The sequence below is a fragment of the Arvicola amphibius genome, chromosome 5 (genome assembly GCF_903992535.2).
Source record: "Arvicola amphibius chromosome 5, mArvAmp1.2, whole genome shotgun sequence".
NCBI classification, from domain to species: Eukaryota; Metazoa; Chordata; class Mammalia; order Rodentia; family Cricetidae; genus Arvicola; species Arvicola amphibius.
Window position 1 is genome coordinate 123127312 of NC_052051.1, and position 18145 is coordinate 123145456.

Genomic DNA, 18145 nt, shown 5'->3' on the forward strand with positions numbered 1-18145 from the left:
CTCTATCTGTAGACGCCTAAAGCTTGTTTAAATCCTCCACTAAATCTGAAAATAAAAAAGAGGAAATGCTACATATACTACGTCTGTGTATGCACAGCCATGAATACACGTGCATAAAATGCACACATAAACACATACGCCTAGCCAGGGATGCAGATATATAAATAAACATAAATATACATGTACAGCCAGGATTCCGAAATGACCAGAATGATAGAAATGACCATGATCTTCCTCTTCCTTTCGGGACCACACACAACCCTCTTGAAGTACTTGCTCGCTGCAGCTCTTTAGCGCAAATTCCCCGGCGGCACGACTTGGCCCTTCCGGGCTTCCGTCAGGCTGGCCGTCATTGGCTGGATTGTGCACAGCTGACAGTCGCGCGGGCGAGGAAGCTTTGAGGATGGCGGCGTCCGCGGCGGTGATTTTGCCGGAGAGTCCCAGGTAGCGGTCAGGCTGAGCGCCCCGCCACGCGGGGGTAACCTGTTGGGGCGGGAGCAGGGGGTGTAGCCGCTGCCTTCTGCTGCTGTGCGGTCGACCAGGGTCGGGAGCCGGAGCCCGAGCGGAGCTGCAGAGGATAGGGGCGCGGAGGAAGGCGTGGGCGGGGCGCGGAGGGTGGGCGGGGTGCGGAGGGTGGGCGGGGCGTGGACGAGGGCGTGGGAAGGCGGGGAGAGAGGCGTGGAAGCAGTGTGCTTCCATTCTGGAGTGTGGTTCTTGCTCCAAGTTTGCAGGGAGCCTTGGCTGCCTTGTTCTGTACCGGAGAGACTGACGGGTAGTAGAAGTCACTAGATGCCCCCTGAATTTTGTCTAGTTTCTTGGGAGAATAGTCTGTATTTTTAATGTTATTTCAGACCCGATGATGGTGACAAAGGCTCACGCTGGTACTACAGGGTGATTAACAAATAACACGTGTTAATAGCCCTTTGAAACCAAGGTCAGATAGGTCAGGCATTAGTGACATATTTAGCCAGTCTTGGCACCATTAATAGTGTTTTCATTTTATGTAGTTTTTAGGTTTCTCGTGAGACTGGCTGGCTCTGGGGGTGTTGCAAACCCCAGTTTGAAAGATTTTCTTTGGCGGAGTGATTCTTACTATGTTGCCAAGACTGGCCTCAAACTCGTGGACCCAAGATCCACACAGCCTTCCCCTCCCAACAAGCTGGCACTATATAGCCACCCCACCATACCCTGCTCAGATTTCCCCCATTAAAACAGAATTATTTCCGCCAAACCCAACCCAATTTGTGGAGGCAGAAGAAACACTCATTTATGCAGGCAAATATCGAATGGTGAACACAGCGCTCCTGCGTTGGGAAGAAGACAGTCGGTATTGTAAAGTTTTTCCTTCTGCGAGCAGATCTGACAAGCCACCTTTCTTCAAACTCTTGTCCTGGGGGAACACACGCTGTGAAGGCGTAGTCATTGTGTGCGCAGCTGTGCTCACCACACAACTTGAAATTGGTTATTACAGGTGACACGGGTTTTAAAGTAGCTGCACGCTAAGTGATTTTGTGTGTGTTGTCTTCCCTCTCCCCCCCACCGTTATGTGGCATCATTAGCCTTTATGGTTTTGGTGTAATCCCCTAATTTGCTTCACCCTTTTCCACAGTCCTTTCAGAGTTTATTTTGGATTAAGTGGTAGCATTCCTTCCCATTGCTCAATTACAGCCATTCCCTGACAGGGTGTGTACCTTCCCAAGCAATTTGCCTGGCAAGAGAAAACTGTCAAATGTACTTTTCAACAGGAATGCTTTTGGGGAGAGGGCTCTTTTTGGAAATACTTGGATTGATTACCTGGCTGTCATTCATGTCACTTTATTTCACTAAGAGGATGCAGCTACCAGGGTTGTTGACATAAATGTATAGACAGTAACAGCAAATACATTTAAAAGCTTACTTTGAAACTTTGTTTGCAAATTTGTTTAGCATGAAGAAAGCAGTGCCGCTGATAAACGCAATAGATACCGGACGATTTCCGCGCCTTCTTAGCCGAATTCTTCAAAAGCTCCACCTGAAGGTTTGCATTTCGGTATTCCTGTGGCTTGTGACCCCTCTGGTGTCCCTGAAGCATGCCGCTATTATTGGAGAACTGTGAGAAACATTGTTCTCTAGTGTGTTCTCGGGAACTCTAGATCATTGGAAGATTTGATAATGTTCTCTGGTCAAGTTTGGGAAACTTTGTATTCCATATTAACTTTAAAAAAAGTGGAACCTTCCAGGATGTTTTGCATACTGTTGTTTGGGTCATATGTTTAAGGGTGAAGGCTTGACTTTGGAATTATTTTATCTTGTATATAATATTCTATGGAACATGCTTTAGGAAAAGGCTGATAACATTCTTCCTGGTGAAGATAGCCCAGGGCTGGAGAGATGGCTCAGTGGTCAAGAGCATGCACTGTTCTTGCAGAGGACTTGTGTTTGGTCCCTAGAACCCACTTAGTGGCTCATAACTACCTGTAACTCCACTTCCAGGGATTTGATGCCTTCTTCTAGCTTTCTTGGGCTCCTGCATGCATATGGTGCATATAAAGTCATGCAGGTACCATGCATACATATACAAATAATAAATCGTAAAAATAACTCAATGTTTCTTCACCATCCATACATATACAAACAATTGATAAATCTTAAAAATCAGTCAATATTTCTTCTAACTGTAGGTAGAGTTTTTGTCAGGACTGCCAGGCTCTGTCCCCCAAATAACCACAAAGACGCTTAATATTAATTATAAATACTTGGCTAATAGCTCTGGCTGGCTACTAGCTAACTCTTAAATTTTAAATTAACTTCATATTTCTTATCTACCCTATGCCACGTGACTGTACCTCCTTTCAGCATAGCATGCTCATCTTGCTTCTCTCTGCATCTCTCAAGACTCCTGAAGACTCCATCCTTCTTTTTTCAAGCATTCTCTCTGTCCTGAAAATCCTACCTAGCTATTGGCCAATCAACCTTTTATTAACAATGAGAGCAACACATTTTTACAGTGTACAGCAGGATTATTCCACAGCATCTCACACAGTATTTAATCTTTGATTTTTCTCTTTGCTTTTATTTCAAGGGCACAGTTGGTTTGGCCATGTCAATGCTTGGTAATTAAGCTGTTGTTTGGTAACCAGTTCAACTTATGTTCTTTATTAGGCTATAAAATGATATTGGCCATGTTCATGGAGCACCTACTACACGCTCTGCACGATTGTAGGCACCGACATTAAGTTATTTCAAGACTCCTACCTTTCTTTTCTTTATTGGCGAGGAGACAACTCCAGGCCGGTAGCCTACTCACTCTGAATTGTTCTCAAATCAAATTCTTTACATAGTTTTATTTCAGATCCTTATTGTTTCCTGGCTTTGAACTAGTATCTGTTACTCATAGTGTTCTTGATTTTGATCCTTTTTTGTTTTTACATTTTTGTATTTCTATTCTTTTAATGTTTATGAGTGTATGTATATGTACCGCATGTGTTTTTGGTTCCTGTGGAGGCCAGAGAGGGCCTTGGATGCTCTGTAGATAGTGATAGTTGTGAACTGCCTTATGTGGGTGCTGGGGACTGAACACGGGTCTTCTGCAAGAGCAGCAAGCACTCTTATTCACCGAGCCATTTTTCTAGCTCCTGATTGATTTCTAATAATACCATTTCAGTAATGTTTCTAAATGCTTTTCTCTTTTAAAAATGTTGATTATATTTAAGCATTTAAAAAACGTCAGTGGCCGTCCCTTACCGTATGGAGAAAACCACAAAACCCTCAACACTGCGTGTGAGATCCATTAGCATATGGCGGTGCCCTGTGCTCTCCCTGGTTTGAACTTGCAATCACACTGGACAGTGCACAGTCCCCGCAGTGTTCTAGGCCCTTTCAACCCTGTATTGTGTACACATCCCTCTCCCTACGTCCCAATGTCCTTGTTCCCTGCTTCACCGAGAGAACATCACCCTTGAAGAATTTTGCAAATCTCACTCTCAAGCATTATGTTATTCTCTTCTCTCTGCTTCCAGAATGTTTGGTTGATTCTCAGTTCACTGTAGTACTGTATTGCAAGCACTCGTTTCTCAGAAGACACCCAAATCCCTAAACTTCTTCACTAGTCTTTCTACCTATAGCCTCAAGAGTCTTTTCTTTCCTTACCTATATAGCTCCCTTCCCCAATACATTACTACATTACTCATTATACAGTTGGCACTCAGTGTATGCATTTGGAGTTAATTCTTTTCTTTCACATGAGAAGTGGAACAACAGCCTAGGAGCTCCAAGTTCTTGCCTGTAGTAGATTTGTGCTGTAGGTGGTGGGACAGGCGGAATCACGGTAGCAGGAACAGTCTGTAGTGTGCCTCATCTTGCACGCCAGCACTTCTGCATTGGGAAGAGCTGAGGGAAGTCACACAAGCTTCTGTAGCTGAGAACTCAGAAACAGGCATTTGTGGCCTGTCCTCTTAATTAGTGGTTACAACTCATCTGACGAAAAAACCTCCCTGTTAGACCCCGTGGCAGAGAATTTAGCTCCCCATGTGAAACCTGTTGATGTCACTGCTGCAGGCTTCGCTCTGCAGAGCCAGCTGTCAGGCTTCCTGACCAGGCCGACTAGTGAAGGTGAAGTGGGGGACCAACGTGCTGCTGTGACGGGTGGGCAGTAGTCTCAAGTCGTGGCTGCTAGTGAGGAGATGTAGTGAGAGAATTAAGAAAACCAGATATCAGAATCAAAGCACAGATGTCCGGGTGGCCTAAAATTTAAGCAGGAAAATCATCCTTTGCTCAGCTCAGATTTCCGGCGGTCAGTCACGTCACCACAGAAGGTCTGTTTCACGCCACTCACTGTGGTTCAGAATGCGTGTCTTAATTTAGATTATAAGCACACCAGTTTGTTTTTGCTGTGGACTTACCTTTCCTCCTAGGTTCCCTTTTCCTGTATAAGTGAGTCTTGTGAACACACTCTGGGCTGACTGCCTCTGTGTTTGTAGGCCGAGAGCAGCTTCAGTGAAGAAGAGGAGGAGAAACTTCAGGCTGCGTTCTCTCTAAAGAAACAAGAGCTGCACCTGGTTCTGGAAACAATATCATTTGTTTTGGAGCAGGTATTTTTATTGCCTTAATTTCCTACTTATTGCGCATTTACATGACTTTAATATCTGTGGCTTTCTATATTTTTATGTAGTATTTTATTCTGCAAAAGTAAATATGATATAGTAGTAGTAAATATTATAGCAATGTAAATTGGACCTTTGTCTGATTTTAACTCATTGTTTCTTGGTGTAGTTGGGAATATGAATACTTTCCGTTGTAGAAGTTGAACAGGTGATTTGCTGGCATGCATTTGATTAGGAGGATACAGGAAAGAAATGATGTTTTTTGGTTTTTTTTTTTGTTTTGTTTTGTTTTCTGCTGAATTTCCTTCCTGTACCGTTTCTTCTCAAACTCATTTCATTATTTCTGTTCAAGTCCTGTCACTTCAGTCTGGATCGCGTAGTCTGGCCGCTGTCCGTTGTTTGTGTTTCTTTACCCTTTTAGCAGGGCACGCTGTTAGTCTTCCGTTACCTCACACGCGAAAGTTTGGGTTCCATCCATAGATTTGAATGTATTATGGGCCAGAATCTTATTTGCACCTCTTTTATAAGCCTAGCACACAGCTGAACTTTAACATAGAGTTTTAATAAATTCTTATCAGTTTATTAGACAGGATATTCATGAAATAAAAGATCAGCAGTACTGCACTCGATGGGCATTGCCGGCAGCAGACACTCTCAGGACACGCTGTCAGGCAGCTGGCGCCCCCTCCCCCCGCCCGCCCCCATGGAGGCGATAGATGGTATGTTGTCATGGCAAACACCTGAGGAAACAACTTTAGGAAGGGTGTATTTTGACTTAACAGTGCCATCCAGAGAGGAGGGAGAAGGCGTGGTGACGTTTACATGGGCATTCCTGTTCATGGAGTTAGGAAGGTAAGGCATAGTACTTGCAATTTCTGAAGATCAGGAAGTGCGGAGCCTGCCCTGCAGCTGGAGCTGGGCTCTAACCCATATGGCCCGCTTTCCAGTGACACAGTAAGGGCCACCGTCCTAAAGGTTCACAGTCTCCCAAAACAGACACCAGCTAGCCACCTGGCCTTTAAATACACCAGCCTGTGGGGAAGCCTTCAGACTGAAACTGTACCGGTCCCTCCTTTGCCTCCACGTGCTCAACACGTCTCCTCCTGAAATAAGAGTTAAGTCCAAATCCAAACATCCCTGTAGCAGGTGGAAAGAAAATGGCCCAAAGGGAGTGGCACTATTAGGAGATGTGGCCTTGTTGAAGTAGGTGTGGTCTTATTGGAGAAAGTATGTCACTGTGGAGGCTGGCTTTGAGAGCTCATATATGCTCAAGGCATGCCCAGTGAGACAGTTTCCTTCCTGTTTGTTGTAGAATATTGTTTTAAGGTGTGTTACTTTTGTTTATGCTCTGGAACATTTGTTTAATGATGCCAAGATGTGTTTGATTAAATAAAATTCACCTGCGGTCAGGAGGCTGCGTCAGCAAGTAGCTGACTGGAAGTTGTAGGGAGAGCCAGGGTTTTAAGTAGGGGTGAGGAGAAGAATGGGGGCTTCTTGAGGGACTGAGGAGGTGAACCACTTGCTATTCAGCCTCTGTGAGGCGCAGAATTCCACCTCAACCTTTGACTCTCGATTTCTGTAGAGGGACAGAGATTTAGATAAATTCCCTTTGTAGCTTTGAAAGAGTCGGTGCCTGAGGGAATTCTGTTCCCTCAGGCTGCAGCTTTCGCAGCAGAACTGCTGGTAGCTGTGGAGCTGCAGTTGCTGATAGGACAGCTGTCGCTTAAAAGGCAGCAACAGGGCAAAGAAAAGGACAACGCCTATTGCCTTTGGCTCATGGTGTAGAATTTGCCAGCATCGCGTCTACGTGCATGCTGCTGTACTCCTAGCTGCCATGCTCCCTGCCATGGAGATAGTGAACGAAACCTCTGAAGCCATAAGCCACCTCAGTTAAATGTTTCACTTTGTAAGAGTTGCTGTGGTCATGGTGTCTCTTCACAGCAATAGAAACCCTAAGACAATCCCCACAGGTTAAAGCTCTTTAAAGGTCCAAAGATCAAAGTCCCTTCCGAAACTAAGAGCAGGCTCTTAGCTGAGAACTTGTTAAACAAACACCAGGTTACGTATTTTTAATGTTCAATAATGCAGAGTAATGATTCCTATTTTAAAGAGGAGGAATGGAAAGTCTGGACCCAAGCAAGAATGGCACACGTCTGGGAAGCACCAAGCTCCGCAGTTCCATGTCTAGTGTCTAGAGCTTACAGTGGCATCATTTGGGTTTCAGTAGATTTAGGCAGCCCCATATCCACACCTCTGCTTCCTGTGGCACATATGGGCTTCACTTGGCTCCTGCAGCTTTCCTCCGTGGATGCCACCTCAGGTTCATTATCAACTTCATGAACAGCCTAGTCAGGCCCTCCATACAGGGAGTCTCACCCCGCTACACCTTGTCTGACCTCATTGGTTTTCTGGAACCTCTGCGAATGTCCACGGTGGTGTACAACTCCTGCATTCTGCATACCCACAGCATACCGTGTGGGGGCTGCTGCCAGCTTCTGCCACAAGGTCTGAGCTGAAGCTTAGCGTCCATTTACCATAGCTGCAGCATCTTTTGTGTGGGAGAACACTCCCCCAGGCAACCGTGTTCCAGCTGTGTGCTCTGAAGCAGTTTCTGTTTAGGCACTGTGCATTTTTGGTTTTTTCAGTTTTATGCCCTAGAGCCTTCAGTGGGCGACATCTTGTTCCCAGGACATTGTTCCTGTCGTCCCAGAGCAAAGTGTACAGTACCAGGGTTCTCCTTAATCTCATTAGTCTCTAGCGATCAGAGCCACTGTGTCTGCATCCACCGTACCTGTCCTGTCTTTAATTCTGGTTGTGTTCTAGCTTCATTTTTCCGTGTTTTCTCTCTCTACTTTTTCTTATAAAACCTGGCTAAGGGCAGTGAGCAATAACCATGTCACAGACTGTATACTGCCTTGAAATTTCCTTCGCCAAACATATTAATCAGTTATTTTACTTTCTGTTTATGGGTTTTTTGTCTGCATATATGTCTGTGCACCATGTGCATGTCTCGTGCCCTCAGAGGCCAGAAAAGTGTGTGAAACTAGAGTTGCAGACAGTTGTGAGCTGCCACAGATAGCTGGGAACTGAGCCCACATCTTCTGGAAGAGCAGTTAGTGCTCTTAAGTTGCTGGGCCCTCTCTTCAGCTCCAGCCCATTATTTTTTAATATAGCATCACTCAGATTTTAGGACACAGGTAGAATGTACCCACATGGCTAGTCAGAAAATAACACGAGTGGCTTGTAGTTCTGCTTCTGATAGAGTCCTTGTTCATCTCTGAAACCTCTTGAGCATGCCATTCCTGTCAGCATTTCTCTCAGAATCAACATTACATTCTCCCTGCAGTGTTCTGGATCTTTCCTAGCCGGTGACTCTAAACTCTTTCACTTATATTCCTCCTATACACTGATGACAAAGGTCTGCCAATCCCATGGTCAAGCTTATCACAGTAACAGCCCCGCTCCTTATACTACCTTCCTCTTTTGTTTGTTAGATATCTGAAGATTTATTTTGGTTGATGGTGTTTCAGGAAATATAATCCATTTGGGAAATCATCGAGGTGGGAGCCATTTGTGGCTGGGGCAATGAGAGCACCTGTTAAAAGGTTCTGTGTCTTCCAAAGAGAATGCCACCAGCTGACACCAAGTGCTCAGGCACCTGAACCTGTGAGGGACACTTCATATTCAAACCTGAACGTGGCACATAATGACGACTGGTTCTTAAGCTTTGGTGAACCTTCAGTAGAAAAAAAAAGGATAAACAGAACATCACAGGATGGGGTTTGTGGGAAAGTTGTTCTCAATGTAGGGAACAGAACAGGTACTGTTGAAGGAATTTTCTTTTCTTGTGTGAAACTTTGGGTTGGTAGATAAAGGTAGTTTTGAGGAGTCCTTGGGAAAAGTCTATTTGCTTAGACAATTGTAAACTTTAATTATGTGAGATAATTAAAACTTTAATAATTACTTAATAATTAAAACTTATTTATTTAATAATTAAAATTTAGAAATAAACTACTAAAAGTAGTTTTAGTATTATTTAAACCACAAGCAAAACGAAACATTTAGCCTGAGCAAGTTAGGCTTATTAACTATGACTTTTAGCTCTTTGTTTTGTATATTGTTATTAATAGAACTTTTGAAAATGCCTGCAAGAGGGCAATGGAGTCTATTTGATTTAAACTGATTTAGTGCGGGGAACTGGATAGATGGCTCAGCAGTCAAGACCACTTACTGCTTTTGCAGGGGACCCAAATTTGGTTTCCAGCATTTGCCCAATAGCTATAGCTCCAGTGATCCAGTGCCTCTTGCTGCCCACAGGCTGTGAACTTATGCATGTGCATACACACACACACACACACACACACACACACACAGAGAGAGAGAGAGAGAGAGAGAGAGAGAGAGAGAGAGAGAGAGAGAGAGAATATTTAATTTGTTTTAAATACTTCTGTATTGCTAACCGCTCAAGGTCTTGGCATGAGCCTGAGGATGTCTGTACCTCCTCCTCTTGACAGGCAGTGTACCACAACCTGAAACCAGCAGCACTTCAGCAGCAACTGGAGAATATTCATCTTACACAAGACAAAGCAGAAGCCTTTGCCAACACTTGGTCGACTATGGGTCCAGAAACGGTTGAGAAGTTCAGGCAGAGGATTCTGGGTCCTCACAAGGTACAGGGCACTCTGACAAAAAAAAAAAAAAAAATAAAAAAAAAAATATATATATATATATATATATATCATTCATATATATATATATATATATATATATGAGATCGTCTCCTTATACCCTCTGACAGTGATTCCCTGCCTTCTCATGTGAGGCTTGTTTTTAACATTTACTGAGTCGTATTCTTGCTTGTGCGTCTGCGTTAGTGCCGAAGAGAACCCCTTGCGTGCTGTAGGTGCTGACATAGCGTCTGTCTGCTCCCATAAACCAAGCACTGGGAGAGCTGTAAAGTTAGCGGTGTCACAGGCGCCCCCTGAACCTAACCTCACAGAGGTGGGCACGATCGGGCAGATTTTGCCTTTTCCCACTCATACTTCTGTATTGCATTAATCTTCTGATGTGGAAACAGTTTTGTGCTCCTGGGGTAAATCTCATGTGTCATCCTTTGAATATGCTGCTGGTTTGATTTGCTGATACTTTGCTAAAGATTTTTTCCACCTGTTTATGGTACCTCGGAGGTGAGCTGGGAGCTGCTCCTGCTCTGCCGTTCGGGAGGTCTGCGAAGGAATAGCGTTGTTCTGCATGACTAGGAACGCACAGGGGTCAGCGGTTCCAGACTCAGCACTCAGTATTCCCAGTTGTTTTTCTGTTTGTCTTTTTCTTAAAAGCATTGCATTAGGTTTGTGGTGCTGTCTTATATTTTTAAAATTCAGCTTTGGTAGCTTTTTATGCACTCGTCGTACTTATGTGTTCTGTAGTAAGGTGTCTGGATATTTTGCTTAACTGTACTTCATATTTAAGAAGACAGAGATACAGATCTCATTGTATTCCAGGCACAAACCTTGTTATTTGTAGGCATACATCCTATAGAAATGCATTTTCTCAGTTTTAACGTATGGAGGTGCTTGCCTGCCTTCCCTTCACTTGGAACTTGAATTCCAGTTGAAGTTCCAGTTGTAGATCTTTGTGACATCTGTTTCTGCCAGTTTGTAGCTCTTTCTTCTTCTTTTTTTTTTTTTTTGTAGTGGTGTGTCCCACACAGCCAAAGCTTTAATTATGTTGAGTCTCCATGTATCATTTGGGATGTTCTTGACTCCATGATCAGTTTTGTGCCTAAGGATTTATAGACGGATCCAGTGTTACAGATGTTTCCTCTTTTGTTCCTTGTTCAATGTTTCATCCAGTGTTGATGTAAGTCTGAGATCCATTTGGAGCTACTTTTGGTTAAGGTTCTAGGCATAGATCGAGGTTCATGTCTGCAGTGTGCCAGCATTATTACAATAGTGTTATGGACATTGTCCCTTTGTCTCCAAATTGCTTCTGCCCTCTGTCAAATCATTTCATGTATTTGTCTAAGTCTTTTTCTAAATTCTCTGATTCCTCTGTTCTATTTGTCTGTCCGTGTCAGTATATCCGTCTGCCTTAATTACTGCAGTTCTTTTGTCAGAGGACCAAGCGTGGTGGCACACACCTTTAATCACAGCACTCAGGAGGCAGAGGCAGGGGGGTCTCTATGAAACTGAGGCCAGCCTGGTCTACACTGTGAGTTCTAGGACAGCCAGGGCTACATAGAAAGAGATCTTGTCTCAATGTTCCCCCCCCCTCCAAAAAAAAGCTAGTCGAGGTTCTAAGTGGGGCTGGAGAGATGGCTCACAGTTAAGAATGCTTGCTGCCTTTTAAAAGGACCCATGTCGGGTGGCTCACAGAAACCTGTAACTCTAGGTCCCTGGGATCAGATCCCTATGCAGTCCTATGCAGGCCCCTTCATACATGTTGCACTTGTGTGTGCACACATGCAATTAAAAAATAGTCTGAGACCAATGGCTTTGTTCTCATTTTCATATTTTTTGGGTATTCTGGTTTCTTGCTCTTACATATAAATGTGAAAAATTAGCTTTCAGTCTCTACAAACAGCCCTGCTACATATTGACTAGGATGTGTTTGATTTAATAGTGAATATGTAGAGGAATAATTTTTTTATTTCTTTTGTTAGTGTTCTTTATTTTTAACACAGATCCTGTGCATATTTTGTTATTTTTTTTAGAGCAGTATTTTCTTTTGTTTTTAAAGCTGTTATAAATGATGCTATTTTTGAAATGTTGGTTTCCATTGTTTATTATTAGATCCTGGAAATAGAAATCAATTAACTCTTTAAAAATACTGTTTTTGTGACAGTGGAGATTGAACCCAAGGATTGCTAACAAGCTCTGTATGCCTTTACTTTCCAATCTATATTGACCTGTCCTGTGACTTTGGTAATTCACTAATTAGGGATAGAAACTTTAAAAAATAAATGTCTTTCAATTAGTTTCAATGCATTTTTATAATGATATTTACAATATTGGTGAATTGAGAATTCCTCTCCTTCCAAATCTATACAGTTCCCTGTTGTAGGAGGCTGCTTCTTTGTTCCTAGCTGCTCAGCCCCCAAATAATCACACATACACCATATTATTTGCAATACATTTGGTCAATAGCTTAAACATATTTTTGACTAACTCATATCCTAAACTAACCTATTTTCATTATCAGTGTATTGCCACAAGGCTATGGCTTACAGGGTAAAGCTCTGGCATCTGTCTCCAGCAGGGCTGCGTGGCTTCTCCTGACTCCGCCCTCTTTGTCCCAGCATTCAGTTTAGTTTTCCCTGCCTAGCTCTGTTCTGTTCTGCTCTGCTCTGCTGTAGGCTCAAAGCAGTTTCTTTATTAACCAACGGAAATCACAGCATACAGAGAGGAATCCCACAACAGTTCCCCCTTCTTATCTATGTGATATGTGTGTGTGTGTGTGTGTGTGTGTGTGTGTGTATGTGTGCCTGTGGGGGGGGAGTGCCAGAGGTCACGTTGGATATTTTCCTCAATTCCTCCTTCCCACACTTTGTTCTTTTGAGACAGAGTTTCTCTGCAGGACCCAGTGTTCGCTGATTCTAGCTAGACTGGGATGAGGCTGGCCAGTGAACTTGTATCAGCTTGTTCCTGTCATCCCAGTGTCCAGGTCACATGGGCGCTGGGGATATGAACTCAAGTCTTCGCTTTGCCGGCCAAGCCCAAGTCATCTCCCCAGCCCTCCTTTTCCTTAGTTTCTTGTCTTATTTGGTTGCTAGTTTTGGGGATCAAATGCTGTCTTCCACTAAATGTTACCTCTTGATCTCTAGGAAACATTCCATGTTGTTTCCATCTGAGTTTTCCCTTCTTGTCTCATTTTCCTTTGTCCTCGGAGTTTCTGCCCTGCTTTTTATTATTTCAATTTCTTTACTTTCCTGCCTCCTGCGCAGATTTCAGTTTTTCATTTTGTTGCCTTGAAGTTCTTTCTTTTTTAAAACATCTCCATTTGGAACACCTTCTTCATATTCTTCTGGTCTCACTTGTGTTCTCCATCTGTGTTGAGGGACTGCTTCCCCAGCGTCTAGCATGGGTTTGCACTGCTGGCTTGTTTGTAGGCTCTAGCCAGGAGGTGGTTCTCAGTGTCTCCTGGACAGCTGCCTCTGGAGATGCTCTTTCTCTTCCCCAGGGAATGGTAAGTTCAGATGCTGCTTGAGAGTCAGAAGCTGTTGTATGAAATATTCAGAGTGGAAAAAAGAAACGTGAGGGCTGGATATTGTGGCATATGCCTGTTATCTCAGCAGCTTGGGAGTCTAAGGGAGAAGAGTCACAAGTTAGGTGACCACCAGGGCAGTGTAGTAATGTAGCAAAACAGTCTCTAAAAGAGTAAAGTTGGAAGACTGGAAGAAATTGGAAAGAATCGATTGTGTTTTGCCCGTGTGTATGTATGTGTACCATGTGTGTACCTGATACCAGCAGAGGCCAGAAGAGGGTGCTGGATCTCTGGAACATGAGTTGCAGTTGAGTTTGAGCCTTCATATAAAGTCCACGGCACCCAACCACTGAGCTTCCTCTTCAGGCTACCTTTTTTTTTTTTTTATTGACAGAATGATAATCCATTGTGACTCTATAGCCACGACTTCTTATTCATTCATCCGTTGACAGACACAGGTTGTTAATGTGTCTTGGCTGTTGTGGACAGGGCTGCAATGGATGTGAGTGTGCAGGTGTCTTTCCAAAATGCCAGTTCCATTTCTTTTTGATATTTACTTGGCCAGGGATTCCTGAGTCATGGTTGTTCTAGTTTCAATCTTTTTGCCTTAATTAAATTTGTCTTTGACAGTTTCATATATGTATATAATGCATAGTGACCACTTTTAGCTCCATCTTCTCCTGTGTCCCCACCGCCCTCAGAAGCTCCTGCCTCCTACAGAGCTTGTCCTTATGTCTGTACCTTATCAGTTTGTTATGTGAGCCCTTGAATCTCAGTAGGGCTGTCTGTGTGACCGTGACCTTGGATCTGTCCACTGTAGTCGGTAGGTTCAGTAGTGGCTACACAGTTGATCACAGTGATTTCAGTTCCCAGAATCTATCTGTGGCAGTTTTCAGTGTTTTGAGGAACACCTGCTGTTTTCAGTAATAGATGTACCAATTTGTATTTCTGCTGACAGCCTGAAGGGGTTCCTTTCTGTCTATACCCTTCTCAGCTTTTTTTTTTTTTTTTTTTTTTAATTTATTCTATGTCTATGGGTGCTTTCGCTGCTTGTATATTTGTGCACTACTTGTTTGTCTGGTACTCTTGTGAGTCCAGAAGAGGGTGTCAGATCCCCTGGGAGTGGAGTTATGGATGGTTATGTGTGCTGGGAATTCAACTGGGGTCCTCTGGAAGAGCAGCTACTGCTCCTAACCACTGAACTGCCTCTCCAGCTCCTCTTGTTGTTGTCTTGATAAGAGCCTTACTAACACGCAGAGATGACATTCCACTCTGGCTTTGATTGCTGTGTTCCTGATGTATGACAGTGAGCACCTTTGCCATGCCTGAAAAAAATACCTACTCGGGTACTTTATTATTTTTAAGTTTGTGTGTGTGTGTGTGTGTCTGTGTGTATATCTGTGTGTATGGGTGTGTATCTGTGTGTGTTTGTGTATCTGTGTATATCTGTGTGTATGGTGTGTATCTGTATATGTGTTTGTGTATCTGTGTGCATATGTGTGTGTATCTGTGTGTGTATATGTGTCTGTGTATCTGTGTGTGTTTGTGTCTGTGTATCTGTGTATGTGTCTATGCTTTTTAGTACTGATGCCTGAGGGGGCCACAGGAGGTGGTTGTGAGCATCCTGATGTGGGGGTTGGAAACCGGATTCAGGTTCTCTGGAAAAGCAGCAAGTGCTCTCCACTGCAAGTCATGTCTCCAGCCCAGCTTTACCCATTTGAAAAACTAGATTGCTTTTTTGCTGATCTTTGTTTGGATTCTTTCATTTTTTGAATACTAAAGCCTTATCAGATAATATGGTGTGTGGATATTTTTCCGTTTTGCAGGATGCCTTTTTCTTCTGAGTACACCTCGCTATTCAAGGACTTTAGCAAATCACACTTACTGTTTTTATCTGTGGCCTTTGCTTTTCGTTTCATAGCCTAAAACCACCAGCCAGAACATTGCCAAAGACCTTTTCCTCTATAGCATTCATTATGCCTAGTATTTCAGTATCTAATTGGTTTAAGATTAATTTTTGCATATGATATAAGGGCCTGGTTGTATGTTCTTATGCATAGCCAGTTTCTAGCACCATTTGACACATAATGCATTTTTTCCCCTTGTGTGTGCTTGGTGCTCTTGTCAAAGATAAGTTCAATAGTAGTTGAAAGGCATAGTGGGAAACACCTCTTTATGTCTTTATTATTTAGTTCTGGTAAGTTGGAGAGAGGCCTGGAAACCCTCATAATAACTTTTTCTGATGCTTGTCTGGGAGGAAGTTTCAGTTTTGCCTCTTCACTTCTCAGAAGCACGGTCTTAACCTCCGGAGTCTGAGATGTTACCGCTGCATAGACGGCTTAGGTTCTTCCCCGGCAGAGCTGACTGTTCGCAGTGCCTTCCAGACATTTGTCAGAATGCCTGTGTGCTTATAGCATTCATTACATTACAGACCACAGAACATAAGCATTTTTCTTAATTTTGTTCATTCAAGTTTTATTTAGAATCCCTTATTACATTTGAGCCGTATTAAAAGCAAAACCTGTTGTGTCAAGTATTTTTGGAAATCATAACTTTTGTTTCTGAGTCTTTTTTTGAGGCACTGTTCCTAAGTTGTGTTTTTGTATTTTGTTTCGAAAATACCTTTAAAAAGCAAGGTAATGAAAAATGTATGGCAGGCTCGCCATTAGCTTCCTAGAGTGGCTTGCGCATTGATCTCTCGTCTTCAGAGGCACTTACATGTTGGGGAGTTTTTAAGTATAAATCTAACTCTTGTTTGTTTTGAGTGCTTACAGTGTATTCAGTGTGATTTTTCCCCAGTCAAACATAGCTTCCTGTTCCTTGTCTCACCATTTGCACACAGACTTACTCAAGGTGCGGTCACTCTGTTACATGATAGAATTTCATTATCTTCATTCTTACAAAACCTGTACTTAAAAATGGATGGCCAAGACATTACTCCCTCAGACAATAATATTTCTAAATATTAAAGTAATTCCCTTTAAGCCTTTCCAAGGTTTATTGCATTAAACACGATAGCCAATCATTTATTTTATTTTTAAATACCTGTCTTTGTTTAGAATAATTTTATTCATTCTTTGAGAAATATATATATATATATATAAATAAATATATATATTTAGAGAGAGAGAGAGAGAGAGAGAGAGAACACACATTTTGATCTTAGCTACCCTCTTTCCTCTCTCTTAGTCCCCCGAGACTTCTCCCAATACGGTCTCCTTTCAGCTTAATGTCCTTCAATTCTGGGAAAAACAAAACACAAAACAAAACAACAGCAAAAATTCGTACTGAGTCCAGTTATTGCACCTGTATAGGTATGGAGTCATTCACACAAGCAACCGACCACTGGCCACATCCCCAGGGAACAATGGCTCTTCTTCCTATACCAATCAGCAGCTACCAACAGCTCCTCAGCTAGGGATAGGGCCTTGTTACCCACTTCCTGACCCATGCTAGAGTTCTGCTGGCTGGCTTCTCTGTAGGCCTTGTTCAGGTAGCCATGGCATCTCTGTAGGCCGCGTGCAGACAGCCACAGCTTTTCTGTAGGCCGTGTGCAGGCAGCCACGGCATCTCTGTAGGCCTCGTGCAGACAGCCACAGCTTTTCTGTAGGCCATGTGCAGGCAGCCATGGCATCTCTATAGGCTGTGTGCAGGCAGCCGCAGCTTTTCTGTAGGCCGTGTGCAGGCAGCTACGGTGTCTCTGTAGGCTTCTTGCAGGCAGCCACAATGTCTCTGTAGGCCATGTGCAGGCAGCCACGACGTCTTTGCAGGCCGTGTGCAGGCAGCCACGGTGTCTCTGTAGGCCATGTGCAGGCAGCCACAGAGTCTCCGTAGGCCATGTGCAGGCAGCTACAGTGTCTCTGTAGGCCGTGTGCAGGCAGCCACGGCTGATCTGAACTTGTGAGTGTGGCAGTCATGTCCAGAAAACTGCATTTCATAGCCCTCCCTGCTGTTCTCTGGCTCTCACGTTCCTTCTATTCATCCTCTGTTAGATCCTTGAGCCTTGGGGTAGGGGAGTTGAGATTGATGTCCCATTTATGGATGAGCACTCAGCTCTTGTTATTAGCATTTTGACCAGTTATGAGTCTGCATTGACTGCTGTCCATGGTTTCTTTGGCCAAGGTTAAGAGTACTACAAATTATGGTTATAAACATATTTTTTTTTCTCGAGATGGAGTTTCTCTGTGAAACAGCCCTGCCTGTCCTAGATCTAACTCTGTAGGCCAGGCTGGCCTGGAGCTCACAGAGATCCACCTACCTCTGCCTCCCGAGTGCTGGGATTAAAGGCGTTCGCCACCACCACTTGGCATAAACACAATTTCCTAAAAGGAAGTGTGACACCATGCTTATTTAGAGAAACAGCCACAGTAGGTTCTCTGCTAAGGCCCATGGTCTCTGCAGCCATGAGTTTGAGCATGAATTTCCTCCAGTGTAGCAGACCTCAAATCCAACCAGAGGGCAGCTGGTTAACCTTGTAACAGTCGTGCCACTGTTGTGCCAGTGGGCACATGTTGCCTGGCAGGCTGGTAATGTAGCAGACAGGTTCAGTGCTAGGTAAGACAATTGATATCTTTTCTCTTCCAGTGGACAGCACGGCACCTCTGGCACGGTTAAAGCTAGCTAGCAGGAAGAAAGTTTCCCAGCCAGTTTGAGATTGGTCTCTCAATGTTCTGAGACCAAAGTGTATGGTGTCTTCAGCAATATAGTCCTAGAATATAGTTATGGTGGGCAACCAAAGCAATAACAATAGAAATAGCCTGTGATGTTTGAGGCCTCCTTGATCAGTAACTCACAATTAGGTAGCCTGTGTCTGACACTGAGAGTTTTAATAGCATGTACTTCTTGGAAGGGCATTCTCCTCT

At 43.6% G+C, this 18145-nt stretch overlaps 1 protein-coding gene across 4 annotated transcripts in view; it reads left to right on the forward strand.

The window, feature by feature from the left end:
• The first annotated feature begins 354 nt into the window (after positions 1 to 354).
• Commd10 (COMM domain containing 10) overlaps positions 355 to 18145 on the forward strand; it is a 125297-nt gene continuing 107506 nt past the window's right edge. The window contains exons 1-4 of one of the 4 annotated variants that reach the window (XM_038330651.2): positions 355 to 444; positions 1927 to 2017; positions 4959 to 5069; positions 9596 to 9751. In XM_038330651.2, the coding sequence (XP_038186579.1) occupies positions 404 to 444; positions 1927 to 2017; positions 4959 to 5069; positions 9596 to 9751 (399 nt within the window). In that variant the 5' untranslated portion in view covers positions 355 to 403. Of the gene's footprint in view, positions 445 to 753; positions 773 to 1004; positions 1328 to 1926; positions 2018 to 4958; positions 5070 to 9595; positions 9752 to 18145 lie in introns of those variants that run through there. The other 3 variants (XM_038330652.2, XM_038330649.2, XM_038330650.2) reach the window with 3 other exon arrangements.